General features: G+C 58.4%; 1 protein-coding gene across 2 annotated transcripts; it reads right to left on the bottom strand.

Moving 5' to 3' along the window:
- Positions 1–11,805: 11,805 nt before the first annotated feature.
- FOXA2 (forkhead box A2) lies at positions 11,806–15,706 on the bottom strand. Of its 2 annotated transcripts, XM_066993446.1 has the most exons (3): positions 15,145–15,706; positions 14,381–14,450; positions 11,806–13,831 (listed from the first exon to the last, which is right to left on the bottom strand). In XM_066993446.1, the coding sequence occupies exons 2-3, from the start codon at positions 14,447–14,449 to the stop codon at positions 12,569–12,571; spliced, it is 1,332 nt and encodes a 443-aa protein (XP_066849547.1). In that variant the 5' UTR covers position 14,450; positions 15,145–15,706; the 3' UTR covers positions 11,806–12,568. The 2 variants fall into 2 exon arrangements, with proteins under 2 accessions (XP_066849547.1, XP_066849546.1); XM_066993445.1 differs by lacking the exon at positions 15,145–15,706 and having other exon boundaries at positions 14,381–15,093.
- Between the last annotated feature and the right edge of the window lie 8,676 nt (positions 15,707–24,382).

Below are 24,382 nucleotides of genomic sequence, written 5' to 3'. Positions count from 1 at the left end.
CCAGCAATGAAACATGGGCGGTCCAAAAATCCCAGGGGAGGGATTTTTTTTTCCCAAAAGCTGTTGCTGATATTATTATCATCATCATCATTATCATCATCGTCTTCATCATTATCATCATGGTTATTGTGGTATGGGAGCAGACCTCTTGGTGTGGACACCACCTTGGGTTCAGTGGTCTGTGTGGTCTTGGGAAGCCAGTTGCAGGCCTGGTTGGTCACAATTTTGTCTGTGCCCAGCCCCAGGGCACAGCTGCAGCCTGGATGTGCCCCCCATGTCCTGAGGGGCGAGAGACAGGACACAGCGGTGGCCCTGTGGGGACGGAGCCTTGCGCAGGCGCTGGGTGAGCTCTTATCTGGTGGCAGAGAAACCTGCCACAGCGCCATGCTGGCAGCGTGTCCTTGCCAGCGGCGTTATATTCGCTTTGAAAAAATAGAGGGGAAAGCAATTGCCAAATATATTGTTCCGGTAACCGTAATAGAAATGACTCTGGGTCTTGCCAGGTTACAAAGCTCCTGTTATGGAGCTCCTCCAGTGCTGCAGTTAATGCTATTGTTATTGTGAAACACCTCTGCTCTCTTTCAGGCTTTGAAGTAGGTGAGGCAGTCTCAGCTCTTTCCTCTTTTCTTTTTTTCTTTTCTTTTTTTTTTTTTCTTTCCTCCCCAATGCCCCAGGTCTATGATTTAGGCTGGAAGCAGGTTGTTCAAGAGCAGTGGGGGAAACCTGGCAGGCGTTGACCGACCCCAGAAGAATTTATTACACACTGGGAGCTGTTGAAGCTAGAAGGGTCGGGCATCCTTCTGGAAAGCAGTGCCTTCCTCTTGCAGCAGAGTCCTGTGTGTCAGCAGGCAGCCAGGGCTGCTGGCAGGCACACAGGGTGGACAAACCATGCCGCCTTTGGCCAGGGATGCTCCAGCTGCTGTACGCTGGCTTTGTCCTGTGTGTTGGGTGACCTGAAGGCAGGTGGGTGGTGTCTGCTGCCACAGAGCACCAGTGCAATGCAGTGTGGCAGGCCAGGGGCAGTTAGGGCAGCAACCTCTCCAAGAGGGGCCATGGGAAGCCCATCACACCTGGAGCAGTGAGCGCAGGGGATGCTCACTCCACAGGCTGCCTGCCTGCCCCCAAGTCAGGAGGTGCCCTGGTCTGGGTACAGGGTTGTCTGTTTGCCAGCTCGTGGTGATCTCCCAGCCAGGCAGTTGCACAGCTCTCCCCTGGAGCCCCATACATGTCCCGCACCCAGGACAGCCTTTGGGACTGAGCCCCCGTGGTCACCTCCTGCATTTCAGGCTCCATCTCCTGCAGGTGAAACAAGTGGCTCTGGAGCAGCCCCTGGTCTCCAGCTGTGTCTCCTGTTGGGATGACTCCTGGGGCCACCACAGAGGCTCTGGAGGGTGGCAGAAGAGCAAGGGCTCGGCAGTGCCTGGACTGGAGGCTGCAAGCGGCAGAAAGCATTTTTGCCCAACACCTCTTCACACAGCTCATGGGTGTTATCCAGTTTAAATGGCGAGGATTTAAAATGCCACCTGAGTTAAAAGGACCTGATTAAAACCGTAGCCTCATCATATTTCTTAAACATGCAGTTGCATTGCTGTATTTACATTAGTGTCAACTTTAATTTAAATCCTGCATAACTATATTTGCTCCCCTAAATTCATTCGCCAGGAGCACAGCACAAATTACTTTGCACTAACTGCACTTTCTCTTTGTCTATGGCCGAGTGTTTTGGAAATTAGTGCTGTAAGTGAGCGGTGGCTAGCATCGCTCAGCCTCTTTAGAGTCTCATTAACCAACCTGTCGGCACGGCGGGTGCCCAGCATCAGCATCGGCATTGGCATGCTCTGCCCTGCCGGTGGGGCAGCGTTGCTGGCCGTGCTGGGGTGAGAGCTGCTGGCACCACGCTGCCCCTGCCCCTGGTGCCGGCTCCAGCCGAGCTGCCAGGGTCTTTTCTCACCCTCTCGTTGGCAGGGGGCAACTCTAGTTTGCACTAGGCACCTCTCCAGTGTGGATGGACCTGGGGGCTCGATTTGGGATAGGTTTGGGCCTTTTTGGGCAAGCAGCCCCAGCCACAGTGTGGGCTCGGCCAGGTGCTGGCACTGCAGGGACACGTGGGGTCAGCTCTGCAGGCAGCGCAGACAATAGGAGCCCTCCTGCCTTTCAACTCTTCCTCCTGACCACCCAGTAAGGAAGAAGGGTGAAAAGAGACACACACACACACACACCAAAAAAAAAAAAAAAAAAAAAGGAAAGAAAGAAAAAAGTGGCCAGAGTTTGCTCAGATTCTTGTGACAGAAGCAGTGTTTAAACTTGGTGTTTCCTGCAGGTGTGCTCTTTGACTACAAATGTTTCATGTGATCTCAGTGAGGCAGGCATTTTCTTTAGTCCTCAGTGTTTTGCCTTTTCACCTCGTAAAACCCTTTCAAGCTAAATAAACCTTATTACAACAGCACCGCGCACTGCCACCCGGCTCCCGGAGCCGGCAGCTTGGGCTGGGACAAAGAGCCAGCACCGCGAAGCCCCCGATCAGGATCAGCACCGGCTGGCGGGAGGTTCCTGCCTGCCCCGCACTGCTCTCTGGAGGGGCTTTGCCCCCAGACATGTCAAGGGCCACCTGGCAGGGCAGCCCTGCGCCCCTGTCCCCTCACGGGAAGTCTGTCTGCCTCCTGCAGCCAGAACCGCTCGCCCCAGCTGTGGGTGCGACCGCAGCGTGTATGGCCAGGAGCCCCGTGCCGTGCTGCGGGTGGCGCGGCACCCAGCTGCCCCTGGGGGCTGCCCAGCGGGGAGATACTGTAAATGTGACAGCAGATTTGCGTGGATAAGTCGACGGTCGGACTTAGCCGCAGCTCTGCAGCTGTGCTCTTATCTGGCGGGAGGAAGAGGATGAACAACAAAAGGGCCTAAGAAGCCCGGTTGATGCATGGGAAAGCCATTGGTTGAGCATTGTGGCTGCCCTTCTGCTGAGCAAATAGTTCAAACTGTTCATTCCCATCTTCTATTCTCTCTCCGGTACATTGTTTGTGTCCTTGCATTTCATTCTGCAAGGAAGATTGCTCTCTGGGCCTATAAGCAAACAGTCCAGAAAAGAGCCAACTATCCTCTCCTTTTCCCTTGAGAACTAGCATTTTTATTTCAGCTCCAAGCTGTCAAAGAGCTGGAGAGTTTATGTCAGTATCCTGAATTAATTGCTTTAAGCTGGAGCAGCCTATACGAGCCACCAAATGTCCAGAAGATGTTTATTAATAATGTTTCCTCCCGGTTTTGTTCCAAGCTCTGCTCTCCCATACAGTGCCCTCTATTCACTGCCTGAGCAGCATGCCAGGCTCCGGGTTAGGGTGGCTAAATGAAAGCTGCTTATAGGGAATTAATGCCCGCTTGCGAGGCATCGTCAGCCCCTTCACCGGGGCAGGCACGGCCACCGTGGCGGAAATTTCGCATCGGGACGTTTTGGCTACAGGGAGCGGGAGGAGGAAGATGAATTGCTGGCGGGACTGTGAAGGAGTGAGCCCTTGTTTAAACACAAATATCTTTGGTAATTAGCAAAAGTGGCAAGGAAATTACTGATGGAAAAAAGCACGTGAAAGGTAAATGGTTTTGTGTTTAAACATGATATATTTTAAAGTGTTCCCCAGTGTGAAAGTCCCTGTTTAAGGGAATGAAGTAATAAACCAATTTATATACCAATAGAAAGCCGAGATCCTGAGTGCCTTTGTGTAAATTTTCCACTTGACTTTTCATTATCTACCTGAACAAAATCAATCTATATGTATGGGATCAACATGCAATATGAGAGATAAAAGACGAAATAAATGTGCTTTGCATATCCCGCAGATAAAAGCCACAGGGCTCCAGCCTCTGCCTCCCTTCCAGGCAGATGCATTTTATAAAATAAATCATTTCGCACAGGAAAAGAGAGCAAAGCAGAGTGTTGGTTCTTAAGTGTTTACTCCCTTGCTTGAAATATTGATCCTGTCAAACGAACAGTGGTTAATAAGTAACTCGGGAAAAATACGCGGCTGCTCTTCTCGCCCTGTGCCACGGCAGGGACCCGGCCCTGGGCCCTGGCTTCTGCTGGGCATGGGGCAGAGTCCAGCTGCACACCCCAGCCGCTCATCCCCTGCCCTGGGTTGTGCTGCAGAGAGTGGGCTGCATGCAGAGGTCCTGCCCCCCTCCCAGAACGGCACCCCGGGGAGAGAACAAGGGAAAAACACTTCGCTCGGGCAGCCCCAGGGCAAACAACAGTTGCTATGTTAGAGGCAGCTAACTGCAGCCAGGGGCAAGCATGTTGCCCTGCCATCACCCCGCGGGCACCTTCTCCCTCTGCCCGGCCCCTCTCCCTCCCCAGGGGAGGATTTGCTGGGGATGCAACACATTGCTTTTGGCCTCAGGGAGCCCAGTGACATGGGCAGCTGGGCAGGAGCTTCCTCTCTTTCTGAGGCAGGAACCCTCATGTGCTTTCTCCTTTAGCAACAGGATATAGAAAAGGTTAAGAGGCACTTCAGCAGGTACGGCCCCCTCCTGGGCAGGGGGGATTCTTATTTCTGACGAAACACAAGCCCGGTGTCTGCAGCAGCAGAGCCTGTCGCCCTGCTTGATGCATTTCTCCTCCCAGCAGCATCCTGGTGTGCGAGGAGAGAGCTGCACAGTCCAGATTCAGACTTTTTCCTTCCCTTCGCCCCCAAAATCCAGGCAGGAGGGAAGTGATGAGGGGGGAGGGTGGCAAAGGACACAAGACAAAGAGAAAAAACCGGGGTGCGCTGACAGCTTTCCCAGCCCAAGACTTTGTCAGGATGCTACACACTGCTTCCCTGCCGTCGGCTCAACATCTGCAGCTGGTTTATTAGTCTGCTAGTGATGTCTCGGATTGGACCCAGGGGTGACAGAAAGTCCTGGCAACTCCTCTGATGTGAGCCTCGCCTTCTGCCCCCACCCCACTGCCTGCCTGCCCTCGGGTCACTGGCTTTGTCCCCCCCCCAGGCTGTTCGTGCACCAGCGAAGCACGTGCCGTGCAGGGCAGCAGCGGAGGGTGGGGTGCAGGGGGATGGAGCATGGCACCAGGGCTCGGTGCTGGGCATGAGGTGAGGGCAGGAGATGAATGCAGCGAAGGTGTGGCAACGCCCACGGGCCCCATAACTGCCTCCTGCTTTGGGTATCCCTCGAGGGGCTGCAGGAAGGCAGCTGTGCTGGGGCAAACCTCTTGCACTGAAAATGGGTTTGCACATCCGTCCCTTCCCATGGGACACCCATTACCTTTGTTGGGGGGGATAGAGATATCCATGCCGAGTACAATCCGTTACGTGGTGCGGAGGCAGCCTGGGGAACTCGTGTTCACTCTTAGGACAGCACCAATGAGCATCCCTCAAAAACCTCCACAAATTAATTCACTCTTGAACTTTCTCAAGGTGCATTTACAATTTTTTTTTTCACTTCCTTGATTCCTAAAAGGATCCATCCTGGAAAAGCATCTTCCTAACTGCCCTCAAAGGCAAAGATAGTTTCTCCCCATTCCCGTCAGGAGCTGTTGAACCGTAACACAGGTATCACGCACAAGGACAGACACAAAGAGGCAATCGGAGATGGGAATCTGTGGATTTAATAGGAGATGCATACACAGTCGCAACACACTCTGTGAAGCCCAGAAGTTTGCCCCATCTACCCCTGAAACTGACTCCCTGTGCCATTATTAAAATAAACAAAGGAGAGGGAAGTTGAGGGTAAATGCATGCACATAATGGAGTGCACCGAGTGGCCGCTTCTTTTGACTGCAGAAGACAGCCTGGTGACACGCAGAGCATCTCGAGGTCCCCAACTCCTTCAGCATTGCCGCCGTCAGTACCGGGATGGAAGTGAGATCCCTGCACTTGCACTCCTCGGTGCTGCGGGGCACTTGGCTAGCTGCTGTCCAGCCACGGAAGGAGGAGGCTCGTTCTTTGTACTGCTTGTGTGACTGTGGAGTCGGAGACCTGCAGAGAGCCGGCCCATCCCCAGCCGGGGGTGAGCACCTTGCTCCGGCCACGGATTGTCGGCGCTGGCAGCGATCTGGCAGCAGCGAGGCTCTGGCTGCAGAAATCTGCGCTGCCTGCAGCAAATAAAAAGTACGTCGAAGGCTTTCCTGCCCCCCCGGTCTATAAGGAGCAGGGGCCACCTGGGGAAGAGCAGGAGGGCTTAAGGCCCGGCCCCTGGCAGGAGGGGGCAGCGGGAGGGTCCCTGTCCAGCGCCCATCCCCGTGGCGGCGGGGCTCGGCCAGCTGCCCCGCGCCTGTCCCCCTGCCTGCCCTCGAGGCGGGCTGCGAGGAGCAGAGCAACGGCTGGAAAGGAAAAAAAGGAGGAAAGGGGGAAAATGGGGCAAAAGGGGGAAAAAATTAAAAAGGAGAAAAAGGGAAAAAGGGGGAAAAAAAAGAGAAAAGGCGGTAAGGAAGGCAAAGAAGGGAGGAAAAAGAAAATGAATGAGAGGAAAAGAAAGGGAAAGTAAGGAAAGGAAATGGAAAAAAGGAGAAATAAAGGAAAAGAAAATGAAAGAGAGGAAAAGAAACAAAAAGAAACTGGAAAAGGGGGAAGAAAGAGAATGAAAAGAAAAGAAAATGAAAGGAGAGAAAGAGAAAGGAAAGGACAGTGCGAAAAAGAAAGGGAAAGAAAGGAGCCGGCGGCAGACCGCAGGGCAGAGGCGCTGCCCCTCGGCTCGCAGTGAGTGCTGGCCCCAGCCGGTCCCACGCGGGTGGCACTCGCGGGTGGCAGCCCCCTGCCCGCTCCCCCGCCCCGTGCCACATCCCCACGATCACGCGTGGGCAAGCGACGATCCGGGCTCAGGCGCTGCGGGACCCGGCTGCCCGGCCGTCCCCGACTCATTTGAGTTTTTAAAAACTTTTTTTTTTTCCTTTTCTTTTTTTACATTCATTTTCACGCTCGGCTGCACTTGCAAACATAGCGGCCCGGCGGGGCTGCCACCCCGGTCCCTCCGGCCGCCCCGGGAGCCACTTTCGTTTGCCCCGCCGGGGCCGCTGAACAAGCCTCTGTTCGTCCGTCCGTCCGTCCGTCCGTCCTGCCAGCCTTCCCCACACCCCTCCCTCCCTTCGCCCCTCCACCTCTCCGCATTCCTTCACCCAGAGCTCCCAAACCCGCGCCCCACGCTCGGTGCGGTGCTTCACCTTCCCACGGGCGGAGCGGACCCGATGCGCACTCTTCTGCCCCGGCACTTCGGGGCGCTTTTTGTGCCCCGCTGTACTCTGTCCCCCCCCAAACGCCCCGGCCTTTCCTCCCGGTCCCCTAAAGCAGGGGTTCTGCAGCCCCATGCCCCTGAAGCCCCGGGGCCGGCAGGGCAGGACATGGGGGTCTCTCCCCCCCCGGCGGGCAGAAACCTCCCCTCCGTGTTAGGGGCTGAGCCCCGGCTCCCCGGGGGGCCTGCGGCTTGCCACTCTCTGTCCCTCGCCCTCCCCGCGGCAGAGCTGCCGCTGAGCCCATTGCCAGGCGCTTCAGCAGCAAACTGGGGCTGGGGTCATGCGGACCCCGGGGCAAGGAGCCCCCCGAATTGCAGGTGGGACAAAAATCACCGCTGCAGCGCCCGGCCGGGGCTGCGCTCGGACTCGGCACTGCCCGGGCTGATCCCTTGTCGTCGTCGTTGTTTTCGTCCCCCAGTAAAAATAAATAACTAACAAATTCATCGCGCCCTCCCGAGACCCCCTCCTCCCCCCGGCTCCGTCGGGAGAGGAGAGGAAAAATATTTCGCTCGCCGCCCAGGGAGCCCGACCTGAAAAACGACCACAGCGAGAGAGCAAAAAATAAAACCAAAATGCTCTCCTCCCGACACCCGCCAGCCCCAAAGCCCCGTTTTTAGCTCTATTGGCGGCGAAGCTGTCCCGTAAATAAGGAGCCGGCAGACTCTGCATCATCCTTTAATATTTACTCTTTTGAAGGTTAGGCAGGGCAGAGGTAACAAACTTTGAACGATTTTTCTCCTCCCCTTTTCCATCCTCTTCCCTACCTGGTTTTATGTGGTTTCTGGATTAATCTAGTGCGGAGCAGAAGCGGACTTTACCCGGCCGAAATATAGGATTAGGACTATTTCTAGAAGAAAGGGGATAGTGTGAACTGCCTTTAGCCTGCAATAGTCTAAAGCAGAATTACAGCTTGTAAAATAGGTCTCCATCAGTTTCCCAGGAGACGAGTTAAGCCCTACTTGGGTGTTCCAGCTCTTTTTAGAACCAGCAATAATTAGACTCATCTCACCCCCGAGTTGTCCGTTTTTTTTTAGGACGGTCAATAAACGCGTTTTGCATACAATCCTGCCGGCGGCTTTGGGACTACAGCCCGGTGTGCCCGCGCCGCTTCCCCGGCGGGAGGAGAAGCGCTGGGAGTTTGGGCAGCAGCCGTCGTCCTTCCCCGGGTGGAAGCGTGGCTGCCCTGCCCTGCCCGAGCCTGGATGTGCCATCGTCTTCTTTGTGCTTTGATGTCCGCTGTCTTTTGAGCCATCTCTGCATGTCATTAGGGGCCCGAACAATTAAAGAAGTGCCTTTCCCCCCCCAAACCGCAGGGGAAGTCAGGAAAAAATAAATGCCTTAGCCAGCGCGGCCGGCCGGCCGGGGGCTGCTTTTTGGCCCGGGGTCGCGGCTCTGGGCGGCCAAACTCGCCCGGCTTCCCCCGCCGGCGGGCACGGGGTGAGCCCAGCGCTCTGCCCGCTCGCCGCTCGGTTCGGCCCCGGTTCGGGTGGCGGCGGGACCCGCAGCCCCCCCGGAGCCCCCTCCCCGGCGCAGACCCTGCCCGGGGAAGTTCCCCTCCGCGCTTCCTCCTGCTACCGGGGCTCTCCGTTCCCCCCCCAGCGTGGCCGGCCGCCGCCCGGTCTCCCCGAGTAATGAGGAGGATGATGGTGATAATAATAAAATCGGTGCGAGGGGAATGAAGCGCGGGAGCGGGCTCTAACGCTGTGCCCCTGCCGAGGGGCTGTCAGCCGGGGAAACGCCAGCCGGGGATGCTGGGGATGCTCGGGGGCAGCAACAGGCAAATAATAAAAATAAAAAATGAAAATAAAAATAAAATCAAAGCTACAAAAATAAAAAGTAGCCGTGGGCGGCGGCTGGAGAGGCAGTGGGCACCAGGGCAGGGGCAAGCCCCAGAGCCGGTACCGGGGCGCCGGGAGCCGCCGCGGGCCGAGTGTGCGGGGATTCGACGGGGCCCGGCCGGGCCCTTCCCACGCGAGGCGCCCTCCCCGCGCGGGGACACGGTTAATGACAAGTAATTGGCAAGCGCGCGGCGCGGCATTACGAGCCGGCCGCGCTGCTATGAATTATTGAGAGCCCATTAGCCGCCGTGCTGCTGCGGGACACGGGAGCGCACACGCCGCGTACACACCGCTCCCGCTCGCCCGGGCCCGGCCCGGGACAAGGTCCCCTCCCCGAGCCCCCGCGTGGGCAATGCCACCCGTGTCCGTGTCCGTGCCCGCGGGGCGCGCGGGGCAGGGCCGCCGGCCCCGCTTGAACGCCCGTTCCCCCTTCCCCCTGCGTCCACACCGAGGGACTGGGGGTGGTCAGGGAAGGGGGAGTCCCCCCGTGTTTGCCCACGCGGCTGCGGGCAGCCGGGCCGGAGTCGCTGCGGCACCGGCAGCGGCGCTTCCCCGTGCCACGGTCACGGGCGTAATGCCCGGCCGCGGGGAACAAAGGAGTGCCACGGGGCCGGGGAGGACAACGGGAAAACGAGCAAAAAAAAAAAAAAAAAGGAGTGGGGGGCAAGGAAAAAAACAAAACAAAACAAACAACAACAACCACCAAAAAAAACAACAGAGAAAATACGAAAGCGCGCGGCCCGCGGGAGAGCGGCGAGGCGCTGGGAGCCGCGTCCGGAGCATCCCCGGCCCGCTCCAGCCTCCCCCGACGGAGCCCCAGCGCCCCGGGCCCCTCGGCCCCGCCGAGCCCTCCCCGGCCCCGGCCTTGCCCCGCTCCTGAGCTCGGGGCAGGGACCCCGCGCACCGACAGCGGCCCCGGCCCCGGCCCCGCTCGCCCGGCGGCCTCGGGCGGCGCAGGGAGGGTCAGAAGCGGAGCGGAGCCGGGGCGCAGGGGAAGGAGGAGAAGGAGAAAGAGCGGCGGCTGTCACCTACCTGCGCCCCGGCCGCAGGACGAGACGCTGCGCCGCACCCGGCTCTGCGGGAGCTGGAAGCATCCCTGCATTTATTTGAGCTGAAACTGTGCTACTGTTGACTTTAGCACAAAGCAAAGATTTCGCTGCCCGCTAGTTTAAAAATGAATATTTTACCAAGATATCGATCAGCTTTATAAAATTCAGTTAAGCACAATGGCTCAAAAGGAGAGGGGGGGAAGGAAAGGGACGCAATATAATATCTGTGTAAATTTGCTGAAGTATGACGTGGTGTTGAAAGTTTACCCTCCTGGAATTTGGATCTAGATTCCCCCCCCCCCCTTTTTTTTTTTTTTTTTTGTTTACTGACTTTGTTTATTCACAGATCACGGTTGCTTAAACCGGCAGGAGCAGAATGCACTTGCAGGAAGACTGGGGGCGGGCGAGTCGTGCGGAGGGGGGGCGGGAAAGGGGGGAGAAAAAGAGCGAGCGGGTGTAAAGAGAAAGAAATAATGTATAGCCGGCCCGTTTTTTTCCTTTTGCCTCCTCTCCCTCGAGCCTCCCATCCTTGCATTCCAGCCGGAGGAAGGGAAATTTAAAAAGGAAAACAAAACAAAACAAAAATAAAAAGGATGAGAGTTTGAAAAACACCACGACCACCACCACCAACAACAACAAAAAAAACCACGACACCAAACCAAAGAAACCCAAAGCAAACCCAACGAAAGGGCGTGCTTCTGGGGCGGGCAGCGGGTGCCCGGTTCGGTGCCCGCTTTGGGGCCGGGCGGCAGTGGCAGCACCGCGTCCCCAAAGCGGCGTCACCCCCGCGCCCGTGCTCCTTCCCCGCGGGAGCCTTTTATGTGCTAATGAAACACATTGCATGCCTGCTTCACAACGTGTGTGTCCTTCCCGTATAGAGACGGACAGATTTCTGGCTGGATCCCTGTTTTGTTTTGGGGAGGCTTTTTTTTTTTTTTTTACCCTTCCCTCCCCCCCCCCCCCCCCATCCCCTCGACTCCTCGTCCCCTTTTCTCTTCCCGCGGACAATGCGGAATTTTAAGAAGGATTTGAATGTTATTTCGGAAAGCAACATCTATGAGCACCGTAAACGCGTGGGAAAAACAACAAGTGGTTGGGAAAACGGGCAGGGAGCGGGGAAATAAAGGAAAACGGCCCCCGACGGGTGCCGCCGGCCGAGGGTCCGGGCAGGCTCCGGGCAGCCGGGGGCGCTGGGGGGGAGCGGGGGGAGCTCCCCGCTCCACGGCCGCGCTCCCCAAAGCCGAGCCACCCCCCCGGCGGCGCTCCGCTCGTTCCGCCGCTTTCCCGCTTTCCGCCCCTGCGACTCCTTTCTCGCCCCGTCCCCCCGGTTACCATTTCTTTGCCATTTCCTCCACACACACCCCGCTGTCGGTTTTGCCCCCCGAGGGCGCACCGAGCGCCGGCCGGGTGCCCCCGGTGGCCGCCATTAGGGTCCCGTGCCGTCCCGTGCCATCCCGTGCCGTGCCGTCCCGTCCCGTCCCGTGCCGTGCCGTGCCCCGCTGCTTTCCCCGCTCTTCCCCTCGCCCCCCCGGGCTGTCCCTGCGTCGGCCGAGCCCCTCCGAGGTCGGCGGGGAAGAGAGGAAGCGGGTGGCAACGCCGCGCCGTCGGGGCCGCTCGGCCGGGGCAGCGGGTGCCCCTTCGGGCCGCGGCTCCGCGGCGCCTGGGGGAGACGGGCGAGTCCCGGTGCAACAGAGATGCAGGGGAAAAAAACCGCCAATAACACTTTAATATAGTTCTGTGAAAATCTGGCTAGTCGCTACCAGAATACACATTTATAAGCCATAAATAAAGCATACAGAAACGATAAATTAATCAGATCCAAGTAGTTTACTCTCCCGGTAACATCAAGCGTTTGTCTCAATTACAACGATCTATCCTGACTTTTTTTTAATGTTTTTCATATTTTTTTCTCTTTTTTTCCCTCCCTTTTTTCCCCTTTTTACAACGTTACAAGACATTTGGTCCTTGGATTCAAAACTAGCATGGGTTTCACACTGAAGGAGGGTTTCGTTTTGTTGTTTGTCTGTTTGGTATTTTTTTTCCGTCACTTCCACACAAAAAAAAATAGATATATTTATACCTCCTTGCAACGACAACAACGAAAAAAAAAAAAAGCCCCAACAGAAACCCCCTCTCCCCTCCCCGCACCCACAACCCCCCCTCCCCACCAAAACAAACCACCCCACAATGCAAAACACGGGAATCGCAGCCCCCCAGGCATGGGTGGCTTTGGGCTGGGGGGGGAGGACCAGCGCGCCTGCCCTCAGCACGGGCCGAGGTGCTTGCAAGACATGCCTGCTGTTTCCCGAATGGATGCAGACATCTGGAGCCAATGAAACAAAATAAAAATAGATAGATAGATATATGTATATGTACCGTGCTCGACAGCGTTCAGAGTCCATCACTCTGCTAGGGGACTGCGCGGGGGTGTGGGGTCTTTCCCCCCTCGCCAGGGGAGCTTTCCCCTCGGCCCTTTAGGAGGAGTTCATGATGGGCCGGGAATACACACCTTGGTAGTAAGAAGTCTCTCCAGCTAAAGGGGAGGACTCTAAGCCATTTTTGTTCGTTACGGGCCCCATGGCCAGGCTGCCAGGCATGGGCGAGGCGTAGCCTGAGTAGTGCATCACCTGCTCATAGGCCTTGAGGTCCATTTTGTGGTGGTGGTGGTGGTGGTGGTGCGGGTGGTGGTGCTGCTGCTCAGAGGAGGACATCAGGTTGTTGATGGAGAAGGGGTGGTTGAAGGCGTAGTGGTGCTCAGGCTTGAGGTGGGCGTCGTGGGGCAGGCCGGCGTGCGGGGGGGCCAGGAGGTGTTGTGCCGGCGATGCCGCCGGCTCCCCAGGACTCAGCCCCGCCGTGCCCTTCAGGTCAGCCAGGGCGCGCTTGTGGTCCTGGCACGGTGAGGCACTGGCCGGGGACTCAGCGCCGGCTGAGCCCTCGGAGCCACCTGAGGAGCTGCCTTCCCCCAGGGGCTGGCTCGGCGGCTGCCCGGGCCCCTTCTTGCCCCCGCCACCTGCCCCGCCGCCCGCCCCGCCACTGTCCTTGGCGGCCAGCTGCTTCTCGCACTTGAAGCGCTTCTGGCGGCGCAGGTAGCAGCCGTTCTCAAACATGTTGCCCGAGTCGGGATGCAGAGTCCAGAAGGAGCCTTTGCCCGGCTTGTCTGGGGAGCGGGGCACCTTGAGGAAGCAGTCATTGAAGGAGAGTGAGTGGCGGATACTGTTCTGCCAGCGCTGCTGGTTCTGGCGGTAGAAGGGGAAGAGGTCCATGATCCACTGGTAGATCTCGCTCAGCGTCAGCATCTTGTTGGGTGATTGCTGGATGGCCATGGTGATGAGGGAGATGTAGGAGTAGGGCGGTTTGGCGTGTGTGTAGCTCCGCCGGTAGGTCTTGGGGTCCCGCGAGCGGTTGAGATTGGACTGCCCGTAGATGGGGCTCATGGAGTTCATGTTGGTGTAGGGGGCCAGGGCGTTCATGGAGCCTGCTTGGCCCCCCATTGGACTCATGCTGGGGCTCAGGTGGGCGCCCATCCCTGCCACGCCAGCCGAGCCCATGCCGGGCATGGTCCCCGTGCCCGGGGACATGCCGGTGAGCGAGGGGCTCATGCCTGTGTTGGCATAGGACATGTTCATGGAGGTGGCAGCCGTCATGTTGGCTGTGGTGCTCATGGCCGACATGGTCATGTACGTGTTCATGCTGTTCATGCCCAGCCCCGCGTTCATGTTGCTCACCGAGGAGTAGCTCTGTGGGGGCAAGCGAGAGAGAGGAGGGAGGTTTGGGGGGGGACGGGAGGGGGCGGGTGCACAGCCCCACCAGGGACAAGGGCAGCCCCCCAAATGGGGAGCAGTGCGGGGGCACCCCCACCCCAGCCCGAGTCGCCGCCTGCCAGGGAGCCTCTGCAGCCCTGGAGCAGGCTGGAAAGGGTTAAATCTTGGGAGGGTGGGCGTGAGAGGGGGCTGTTGAAATGAAAATCAAAAATACAGATACTAAAAAAGACGGGGCCACAGCGAGCCCACCGGGTCCATGCTGGGGAGCTGGAGGGAGGGGAAAGGACATCCTTGCACAAAGTGAGAAAAATACCTGGGGGGGTAGAGGGGGGGAGGAGGAAAAATCGCAAAATGCCACCCGGGCAGCCTCGCGCCCCGCTTGGCCCCGGGGGGGGGGCCGGCCCCGCTGCCCCCCCCCCCCCCCCCCCCCCCGCTCGACATTTAGTGACAAAATTGGGGTGCTCCCGGTGGCGGGGGGCGGCCGGGCCGGGCCGGGGGGTGGCGGAGCCCTGGCTCCCTCCTTACCTCGGGCTCCCCGTAGTAGTTGCTCCAGTCCGTGTGCTCATGGCCTTCCATTTTCACCGCTCCCAGCATACTGGAAGTGGAGTGCATGGCAGTTTAAAATTTAACAGCCACAACAAACGACGACAGAGAGCAACCCAAAAAAAAAAAAAAAAAAAAAGTCGCCAGCCCTCCCTCCCCTCTGCCGCGCTCCCTCCGTCGGAGCCTCCGGAGGAGGAGGAAGAGAAGGGAGGGAGGAAGGGAGGGGGCACGGAGTGGCGCTGGGGCCGGGGGTATTTTCGCGGCTGCTCCTCGGGTGGGTTTTCGCAGCGCTTCGTGGCGAAGAGTCGCCCGGAGGCGACGGAGGAGCCGGAGGAGGAGGAGGAGGGAGGAGGGAGGAAGAAGAGGAGGAGGAGGAAGAGGAGGACAAGTGCTGCAGTGACGTGGGTGCTCGAGTGATATAGCACGGAGCGGCCGGGCGAGCCTCCAATCCCCAGGTCCTCGGCTGCCCATTTGAATAATCAGCTCACACCTAGGCGGGAGCGGCTCCTCCGCGGCCCCCCGCGCACCTTCCGCACCCCGGCGGCACCCCGGCACCGCTCCCAGCGCCCCCCGCCTCCCTTTCCCGGGGGGGGCCCTGCGGGAGCCGTCCCCCCCCTTTCCCAGGGGACCCGACGCCCCCCGCCCCGCGCCCCCGACGGGCGCCGCTCCACCCACGCCCCGCACCCCCGACGGGCGCGGATTCCCCGGCCCCCCGGTGGGGGCAGCCGCCACCCGGACGCACGCACCTTCTCTCCCCGCGGCTGCTCGGCGGAGCCCGGGCTCAGGCCGCCGCCCGCCCGGCCGCACCCCGGCGCTGCCCCATCGGTCCGGGCTCCGGGAGCCGCCGCTCGGCTCCGGCTCCGGCTCCGGCTCGGCCGCGCGGCCCCTCCCGCGGCTCTGCCCGAGTTCCTGCAGCTATTTCGTAACTAAAACAAACAGCGAGGGCAGCCGAGGGGGCGCGGCGGGCGGCGGAGCGGGATCGGAGCCGTCGGGGGGCCCGGGGACCTCGCTGCCCTCCCCGCGGCGCCGGTTGCGGGGTCCCGGTGGGCGCCGTCGGGGCGGCGCCGAAGCGCCTCGCTGCCCGGACGGACGGACGGACCCCCGGACGCACGGGCGGAATCAGGCCCCTCGGAAGCCCCTCGGCCCCGCCATCGCCGCGCTGCGGGGAGCGCTCGCTCCCGCCGGCGGAGGCTGCCTGAATGCGGCCGTCGGGGAGCGGCGGAGCGGCTCCCTCCCTCCGTCCTGCCCTCCCTCCCTCCTTCTCTCCTGCCCTCCCTCCCAGCCAGAGGAAGCGGAGCGCTCCCCTCCACCGTCTGCTGGCCAAACGCCTCCCATCCGTGGGGCGCTGCCTCCCCCGGCAGCATCCTGCGGCTGCCCCGCCGAGCGCGGCTCTGCCCGCCCCGAGGGCAGGGGGCTGCCGCCGCCTCCTTCCTGCCCCCGGGGATGTGGGCCCGCAGTGGGCTCGCTCTCACGTCCCCCAGCCGTACCTACCTGCCTGCAAAGCAAAGCGGGCAGCGCCGACCTTTCGCTTTATTTATTTGTTTAGTTTTGCTCCCTGGATTAAAACCAAGCATCGACCGGCGGAAGCCGGCGCTAGTTTTTAAACATTAACACAGACCCAACAGGCACCGGGGGAGCCTAAAGAGGGGCCCGGGGAACTTTTCCCTGTGCCCCGGCACCCTCCGGAGCCAGCTCCAAACGAAAACGGCCCCGGGAGGGCACCTTCCTACCGCGATAGCCGCGGCGATAGGGGCAGCCCGCCTCCTCCCGCCGCCTGCCCGTGGTCGGGGATCTGGGGGGCGGCTGAAAACGAAGGGTGCGACCCGATGGGGCTGCCCCCAGGGCGGGCACATGCGGGGACGCGCCAGGAAAAGGGGGCTTTGCCCCCAAAAGGGGGGCGAGCGGCTGGCCCCCCCCCGCCGGGAAGGGCCCGTTCCGCTGTCCCGCGGGCTAAAAGCGGTGGCGGGGCGCCCCCTGTCGCCTGCTGTCCCCGATTCCGGAGGGCCGGGGGTGGGGGGACACCCCGCCCGCCCCCGGGGGTCCCCCCGACGGCAGCGGCTGCGAGGGGCCTGGGGTCCCGGCGCGACCTCGGGGTGGCATCTTCCTGCCTGCAGCCTGCGGGCCGGCTCCGTGCTGTGCCCCAGCCCCCTCGACATGGGGCCAGCGGGGCCCAAAAGCAGCTGTGTATCTCCTGGGTCTTGTTTGAAACGCCCAGATGATGCCACAGAGCTTTTTGTTCCTCTGGGGTCACAGGAGAAATCAGGAAATTTGGCCAAGTGGGTACTGGCCACGGCCGACTGCATTGCTCCTGAGACCCTGTGTGCTGAGCTCTTCCCTCGCCGCTAACTTGGGGTGGTAGGGGCATTCTGTGCTCAACCTTGGCACCACTTTTTCCTCCTGGCCACCAAGCACAGGACGCATGGATGTGTTTTCCGCAGTGAACGCCATGGGAGGAGGAGCGCGGCTGTAAGGAGGGTGTCCCCGTGCCAACAAATGCAGCCCCCACTGGGCCTCAACCCCACACAGCAGCACAGATGTTAGCACTCTGCGAGCGAGTCTGGCACCTCGGCACCGAGGGTGGCAGGATGCACAGCCAGGGCTCTCGCTGCTGCTCGTTACAAGGGGCAGCTTCCCCTTCTGGTCGGCAGGACTTGGAATGCTGCTGCCACGGAGGAGGAGGGTTTCTACCTCTGGTCACCCGCGAGATGGACCTTCCACGGCCATCGGGGCCGTGTGGGACAGCCCCAAGGCAGCAGGGGGAGGCTGACACCAGCAGTGGCCCTGCGGGGCCCTGCAGCCTCCGTCTCCCTTTCCCTCCTTTCACAAGGGCAGCCTCCCATGCCACTGCCCTGGGGCTGCCCATTAAAATTAATCTCTCTTAACAGAGTAGGAAAAGAGGCAGTAAGGTATATATTATTCCCTTATAAGAGACATTTTTAAAAATACCTAAGATGATAAAAATTGAAAAAATTCAGCAGTGTCTTATTTAAACATGTCTGCTTGGGTTCCCGAGAAACATATCGACCATTTAAAAAATGACTTCTTCTCTTTAATATTTGAGTAATATTTATTTTAAATTTAATTTTTAAATTACATTTTTATTTGCATTAGAAGCCATGGCTGGAGGAGCCATTGCTCCCTTTCTGGAGGCAGGAGGCCAGCGGCCAGAGCCAAGCCTGGCCAGCAGCTGCCGCAGTCTCAGCCACCTCCATCACGCGCTGGTCGCGGCGAGGCCAGTGGCGCTGAGCACGTCCCCGCTTCTTCTCCTGGCACAGCCACACAGGCGCTGGGTGAAGGCATTTTGCCGGCAGCACCGCATTGCCAGTCTGATCTGTGTGACGGAAAATAATAAAAATAAAAAATAAAAAAAATAAACCCCCTTACCTTATTCTTGACAACAAACAGGGTAATTATCTCCCTTCTACTGATAATTATCATAATTAATCCAATATAATGAACTCTCCCAATTGCACCGCTGTTTCACAATAAATGCGGTGGCTTTTTTTCTCGTTAATTGAGGAACTGGCTCTCCTGCGAGACAGAAACTGTCGCTGCCCTACAGAAGAGAGGCATTTTAATAACAAGAAGAAGAAGAAGAGCATTCGGCAGATCACGGCGGAGACAAAAGCTGAGCAGGCGGCCACAATTATCACCAGGATTTAACGAGGCCTTCCCGTGACGAGGCGGGTGGATGCGCTGAGGTGCGCAAGGGAGCTGCGGGAGGCAGTGGGTCGGAGGGAAGGGGACAGGAGAGCTGCGGCCGAGGAGTGGGGTCTGTAGCTCCCACCCTCGCTGGTTTATTCCCAATTTTTCCCAATGGGATCCCTGGGAGTTGCCCTTTTTAAGGCCAAGGGGGCTCTGCTGGGCTGGGAGCACCCCGGGCAGCTCTTACCCCACCAGGCAGACCAGACAACTTCTCCTTGTTGTCATCCACGTTTCCGCAGGGGGGAAACACGTTAGGGAGAGGCTGAGCCCCCTTGCCAAAGCCCTCTGGGCACTGCTGCGGCAAGGCTGGAAAGCAGGCAGAGCGCAGGCAGCCCACTCACAAGGTCAGCATTGTTTCAGTGCCGCGTGTCGGGATGCCGCTGCTGGGGATGCTTGCAGGGTCCCTGGGATGCGATGTAATTTCTGCTGGGCCTGCCAGGAACCAATATTCTTTGATCACTCAAGGACTCAGATGGGAACCATTTAAATAAGTGACATTCTGCGGTGGGGGAGATTTTCCCCTCTCCGCGGAGTTACCTACACAATAACACAGGCCGTCAGCTGCAGCACCGCCGGGGAATTACTACAATTACACTGTGCAATATTGACTTAACTATTTGAAGAACTCCACCGCCAAGTCTCTCCTAATTAGATTCAAGATTTAATGGGGCTTCTTAATTCATGAAAATATTTTCCAAGGCTTTAACAAGTCCAACAAAGGACGAGTCAGGAGTATGCAAAAATTTAGTGATTGTAATACCTTATCAAGAGCCCAAGGATAGACACCCAAAGTCTGTGATCCTGGAAAGACATCCCCTGACGCCAGGCTGTACAGGCACCACAGAGTGCTGGCCATGTGCCTTCTCCCAAATTCCCCATGGTCCTGACACGGCCCTGAAAGCAGAGGGAAAAAACTTCGGGAAGAGCTTTTCCATGCAGCTCCTGTGGGAGGGTCTCTGTGCTCCCAGCAGGGCACCATCAGAATTAAAATCAGCCAAGCCAAGCCCACCTGCTCCCCACATGAAGCCTTTGAGGGGTGCTTCACATGCACAGACTCCTGCACTCTTTTTCCCTGGGATCCAAACAAAAAGCCATTTACAGGAAGCCTCCCCTTTTAGTGCAGTTGTGCCGTGCCTCATCTGCACACGTACCTGCAGCGGCCACTCTGCACATGGCTGGCGTGGCTATTTTTGCCGTGCTTAGTAGCCCAGGTGCTATTTCAATGTTTCTCCCCACTCCGTAATTATTCAACGTGTCATGGAAGGTACTGAGTTGCTACAATCAGCAGCCAGCACCGCAAGGTAAAATAAAACACTGGAAATGCCCAAAGAGTGCACCTGAAGGAAACAAAGCCACCTGGGTCCCTGGGGGACGGGGCGCAGGAGGGCAGGATGGTTCGCTGGCATCACTGGGGTGCTCGGTGCCGAATGGCACCCAAGGATGCTGCTTGGGCAGGACTGGCAGGGGGATGTGGTGCCCACGCGCAGCCCATCAGCAGGATGGTGCCTTCTGGAAGGGCTCCGGAACAAAATCAACATAATGCATCTGCTGGCTGTTTACCATGGCCCACGTGACAGTGCCCCCGTTGATTTTCTCCACCGGCACATTTTGCTGGGTAAACAAGATGCGCAGGCATCTGGAGTGATGGCGGGGGGAAAGGGGTGGTGGTAAAAAGCCAAAGTTAACACATTCAGCCCAGTGCCTGGGGCCTCCCAGGGACAGCCAGGGTGCCAGCAGCCCTCGTTTCAGAGAGCAGAGGAAGAAGAGGGTGCTGGGGAGGAAGCCCGATGATGCCGATCTTCACGCTCTGCGGACCTGGGCAGAAATGAAGAGAAAAAGGGTGTCCTTACCCATGGGAAAACCCCGCCAGGGCTGGTTTCATGAGGTCAGCCCCAGCCAGCACAGGCAGCCCAGGCGAGGTTTTACCTGGCTGACCAAAGCGTTCAAGCCGTGGCTTCTGGTAAGGGAAATATTTTTTTATGTTTAATTATCAGTTTCTGAAAACTGAAATGTCTTTGGTTTTACAATAAGAAAACAAACAGACAAATTGCATGTGGATACTCCTCCCAAAAGCCCCTGCTTCAAAACCTCCCTGTTATTTTCCAACAAAACCCCTTTCTGCTGGAGGCCAGCCAGCCCGGAGGTGTCTGGAGGCACAGGAGGAGAAGACAGCAGCTTCCATCACTCAGTGGGGGCAAAGCAGCCCCAGCCATGTCCCTACAGCCTTGGGGGTCACCTCTATCCATCAGACAGGGCTGGTTTGTTCCCCCCTAGCAGCACTGCACCACGAGCCCAGAGGCAGCGGTAGAGCAGGAGGATGCTTCCCAGCAGGACCAGGGTGGGAAATGGGACAGCCAGGCCCATGTCCCCACAGAGCCTCAGAAGCACAAGCTCCTGCAGAGGCACAGATGTATCTGCACTTTCAACCAAGCCCCAGATATTTCAAGGAACGGCGCAATGAATTACAGCTGTGGGTGCCCACCTGTGGGGCCAGGTAATAGATGGGGAGCAAAGCGCATTGCAGTGGAGATGCGCTGTTCCAAAGCTGCACCATGGTGCAGCCATCTCCAGACCTGAGCCAGGTCCCCTCGCCTGGCTCCAGATGTCCCTGCTGGTGGCACCAGAGATGGGCAGTGCCAGGACAGGCGATGCCGGATGCTCGGGCGCCCACGCTGCCTGATCCCGATGGGATTTCTTATTGTGACGAGAGTCTGTTTGCTGAGGTGATCAAACCCCTCAGCAGGCTGAGAGCTTTGCGGAGGACTCTGATGGACATTTATAGCCCTCTGAGTCATTACCAGCCTTGTTTAAACCAGTTATACCTGGCCAAGACCTTTAAAATAGCTTCATTTATACCGAAAGACTGAGGGTATAAATAGCAGGGCGAACTGCTCGCTGAGCGCGATGGCTCCGCAGAACACAGGGAGTGAGGCAACACACATTGCCCAAAGCCCGGCTGCCCCCCCTGGCACTTCACTTCCCTGTCCCCCCTGGTGCTGGGGGACCCCCCGGGGGGGTGGCTGCTCCCAGAGTCCCATCCCCATGGGAACAAGAGCCGGCGGCTCGCGGGAACGAGGTGTCCCTGGCAGGGCCACTGGCAAAACAGCCAGAGCGGAGATTTCTGCTCCGAAAAACACAAGCTGCCTGGGGCTGGAAGCCTGTCTGCGAGCCTGCGGTTTTGTGACCACTAATAGCAGCCCTGTGCCCTGCAGGATCACCCCATAAATCTGGCTTGGGTCAGGCACGGGCACACAAGCGCATTTCTGTTTAATTAGCGAGCGTGGCACAAAGCTTGTCCTGGCGCGAGGGGCTCGTGCCAGCGCGGGTCGGACCCTGCCCGATGTGGCACCAGCGCTGTGAGAGCCCTCAGCCAGCACAGTGGGGTTACAGGGACTTCGTGGTCTCAGAGGGCACCCTGCATGGGACAGGGAGTGACAGGGGGACCGGTCACAGGCATCCCTGCAGCTGCTGCCCCATGCCCCATGGATCCCGCCCCTGGCACTGCCAGGTGGAAAACTTCATCCCAGCCTGCCCTGTTGGAAGCTGGAAGAGCTCTGGCTGTAAGATTGGCTTAACTTTGGCCAAACAAATCTTTATCTGATTCAGTAATCCTTTTTTTTTTTTTTTTCTCTCCTCAAAAAGAGAGAAAGCAGAGCTGGAGAGCAGCGCTGGGCACCTGCTCGGGGCGGTGCTCTGCCTGGAAGCGCCCGCCCTCCCCTGGGGACCTCTCCCCCTAAAAATAACGCCGCCTTTCCCTCCAGCACCATCGGCATCCCTGGGTGTCTGGGGGGAGCAAACCAGCAGCATCCCCACCTGGGACCAGTGCACTCTTCTCGTCCCCCGCGACAGCAGCACGTACGAGGTGACAGGCTGCTAAATAAAGCCCGGCTCCAGCCGATGGAAAAGCTCCCCTCCGGCGGGCTGGAGAAGGCGGCTCTGGCTTTCTCCAAACACTTCTCCCCCCTCGCTATGATTTTTTTTTTTTTCTCTCAGAGGAAAGATTGCCCAGATCAACACATGCCCGAGGAGTGATTTTACACGGGTAGGACGGCACTTTCTGCTGGAAAAACTTCCAATCAGCTGCATTCACAAGCTGGGTTTATTTTTCACAGTTTTCTGAGTAGGTTTTGTTTCAGTGCCAGAGTAAAGAGCTGGAGGTACATATTTCAGCCCAACCTGCAACACCCTCGTCGTCACCGGATTTGAGTGAGGAGAGGGCTTTGACCTACATTTGTAGCCCAGCCTGTGGAGGGGCCGGGTGTCTCCCGAGCCCCTGGTATTTTCCCACTTTTTTGCACGGGGTTTACTCCCCTGCATTATACAGGCTCTGCCTGAAAAAGCCAGCCTGGCCGCAGGCTCTAGCCCAAGCATCCTCCGAGCGCTTTGCAGCCCCTGAAGCCCTCCAGCCAGGCGTGGGGCTGCTCCGGTCTGGAACAAAATTAACCAGAGCTTTTTAAAGCTCTCCCACCTTCGTCTCCGCTCTTCCTCCGGGTAGGTGTCCCGGCGGCGGCAGAACAAGACAGCTACAGAGGGCTGCTGGAAGCCGTCAGTGTGGAATACACTGGGAGGCCTTTTTGCCTGGAAACTATTTCCTACCCGCAGGCTGCGGCGGCAGCGAGCATTCCTGCGTGGGCTGCCTGGGGAGGCAGCGTGGCCGCGGTGGGGACACCCGCTTTGAGGTCCCCAGGGTGTGCAGTGCTGAGCAGAGATGCCAACAAAGCCCTTTTATGCTCCCAGGATTTGGGTTTGTTTTCTCTATGGTGAGACAAGGGCAGCTGGCACGTGCCGGCAGCAGGCAGGGCAAAGCGTCGCCTCCCTGCATGCCCTTGTTTCAAGGCATGAGCGGGCTGTGCGCAGGGAAACAGAGAGGCTTGTTAAAAAAAGAAGACCCAATCCGTAGCTGTTGGGGAGCAAAAACAACCCATTAAAGTCAGGGCCGTGGCTGTAAATCAACAGAACTGCTGCTATTTCCATCTGTCGCGCGCGGTGGGGAGAGGCGCGGTGGGGTGGTGGCGGCGGTGCTGTCCCAGCCCCGGGACACCCCATGTCCCCTGCCAGGGGATGTGGCAGCATGTGGCAGGGCTGGACAGGCCCCCAGAGAGCTGCAATGCCACCTCGATCCTTGTGGGACCCATAATGCCAGGGTTGCTCCCAAAAAATGGCATCTGGGGGCCAGGTCCCCAAGGCTGTGCCTGAGCACCCCCGGGACCCCCCCTGAGCAGCCCACCTGGAACAGATCTCAGAGCCTCTGCAGAGGGCACCATGCAGAGCTGCCAGGTAGGGTCTGGATATTTTCGCCAAAACCCAACCAAACAACCTGCAACTTTCCCACCTGAGAGAGAGGTGATTGAAGACAGTTTTTTACACACACACCCTTTTTTTTCCTTCCCATGAATAATCAAATGAGTCATTAGGCTGGAAAAAGGGCTCTCAGGAAAAAAGATGACCTCTGGGGGATTTGGCGATATTTCCCTCTGATACTTGCTGCGGACCCAAGGCTGCAGGCCTGAGTGCAGGTTACCACATCGCCCCTCTCATTGGGGTCAGCTTTGCTCAGGGGCTGTGCATGGCATGGCTGCTGCCTTCCCTGCTCTCGCTGGGCATGGAGAGCCATTCACCAGGGTGGGCAGGCAGCTGGGGCCACCAGTCCTTGTCCCGCCAGGACATCACCCCCGTGATTCAGTCGGAGCTCCCCATAGACCTGTCATGGCTCCATCCACTCCGTCAGGGAGGCAGGACCACCTCGCACCTCATCAGCCCCGGCTCTGTAAGCAGCAGCACTGCTCGCCCTTATCTCCCTGCAGATATGGATCTACAGGCGTGCTGGGTGGACATCTGTGTCCATCAGCACTTACTAAATGAAGTACATGGGTTACGGTTTTTATATCCAGCTTCATATTTTGTGTACGTTTGCATATGGTGAAGCAGTAGGAACGTGTCTCCCAGCGTCACGCGTTTATTTTAATACCCAAAGATGCCCCAGAGAGCGGCTCTTTAATCAGGGAAGAAAGGTCAGGCGGCGCAGTGACGAGCAAGCGACAACAACCTGGGAAAAGACCAAAAAACTGAAACAGGCAAAAAGCAAAGAGAGAGGCTGAGTTTTTCCCTGGCCCTTGCACCTGGCATCTCTCCTGCTGGGGTGCCCATACGGGGGGGGGGAAGGGAGCGAGCCCTTGCCCCCCACTTCCCATTTCCCCTCAAGGAGCACCCAGCCCTGTTGGGAGCATCGCTGTCCGTCCCGAGCCCCTCGCTGCCATCCGGTACTCTGGCAGCCCCTCA

Source organism: Anser cygnoides, chromosome 3 (genome assembly GCF_040182565.1).
Source record: "Anser cygnoides isolate HZ-2024a breed goose chromosome 3, Taihu_goose_T2T_genome, whole genome shotgun sequence".
NCBI lineage: Eukaryota > Metazoa > Chordata > Aves > Anseriformes > Anatidae > Anser > Anser cygnoides.
Note: the sequence above shows the minus strand (reverse complement) of the source record. Positions and strands in the feature narration are given on the sequence as shown.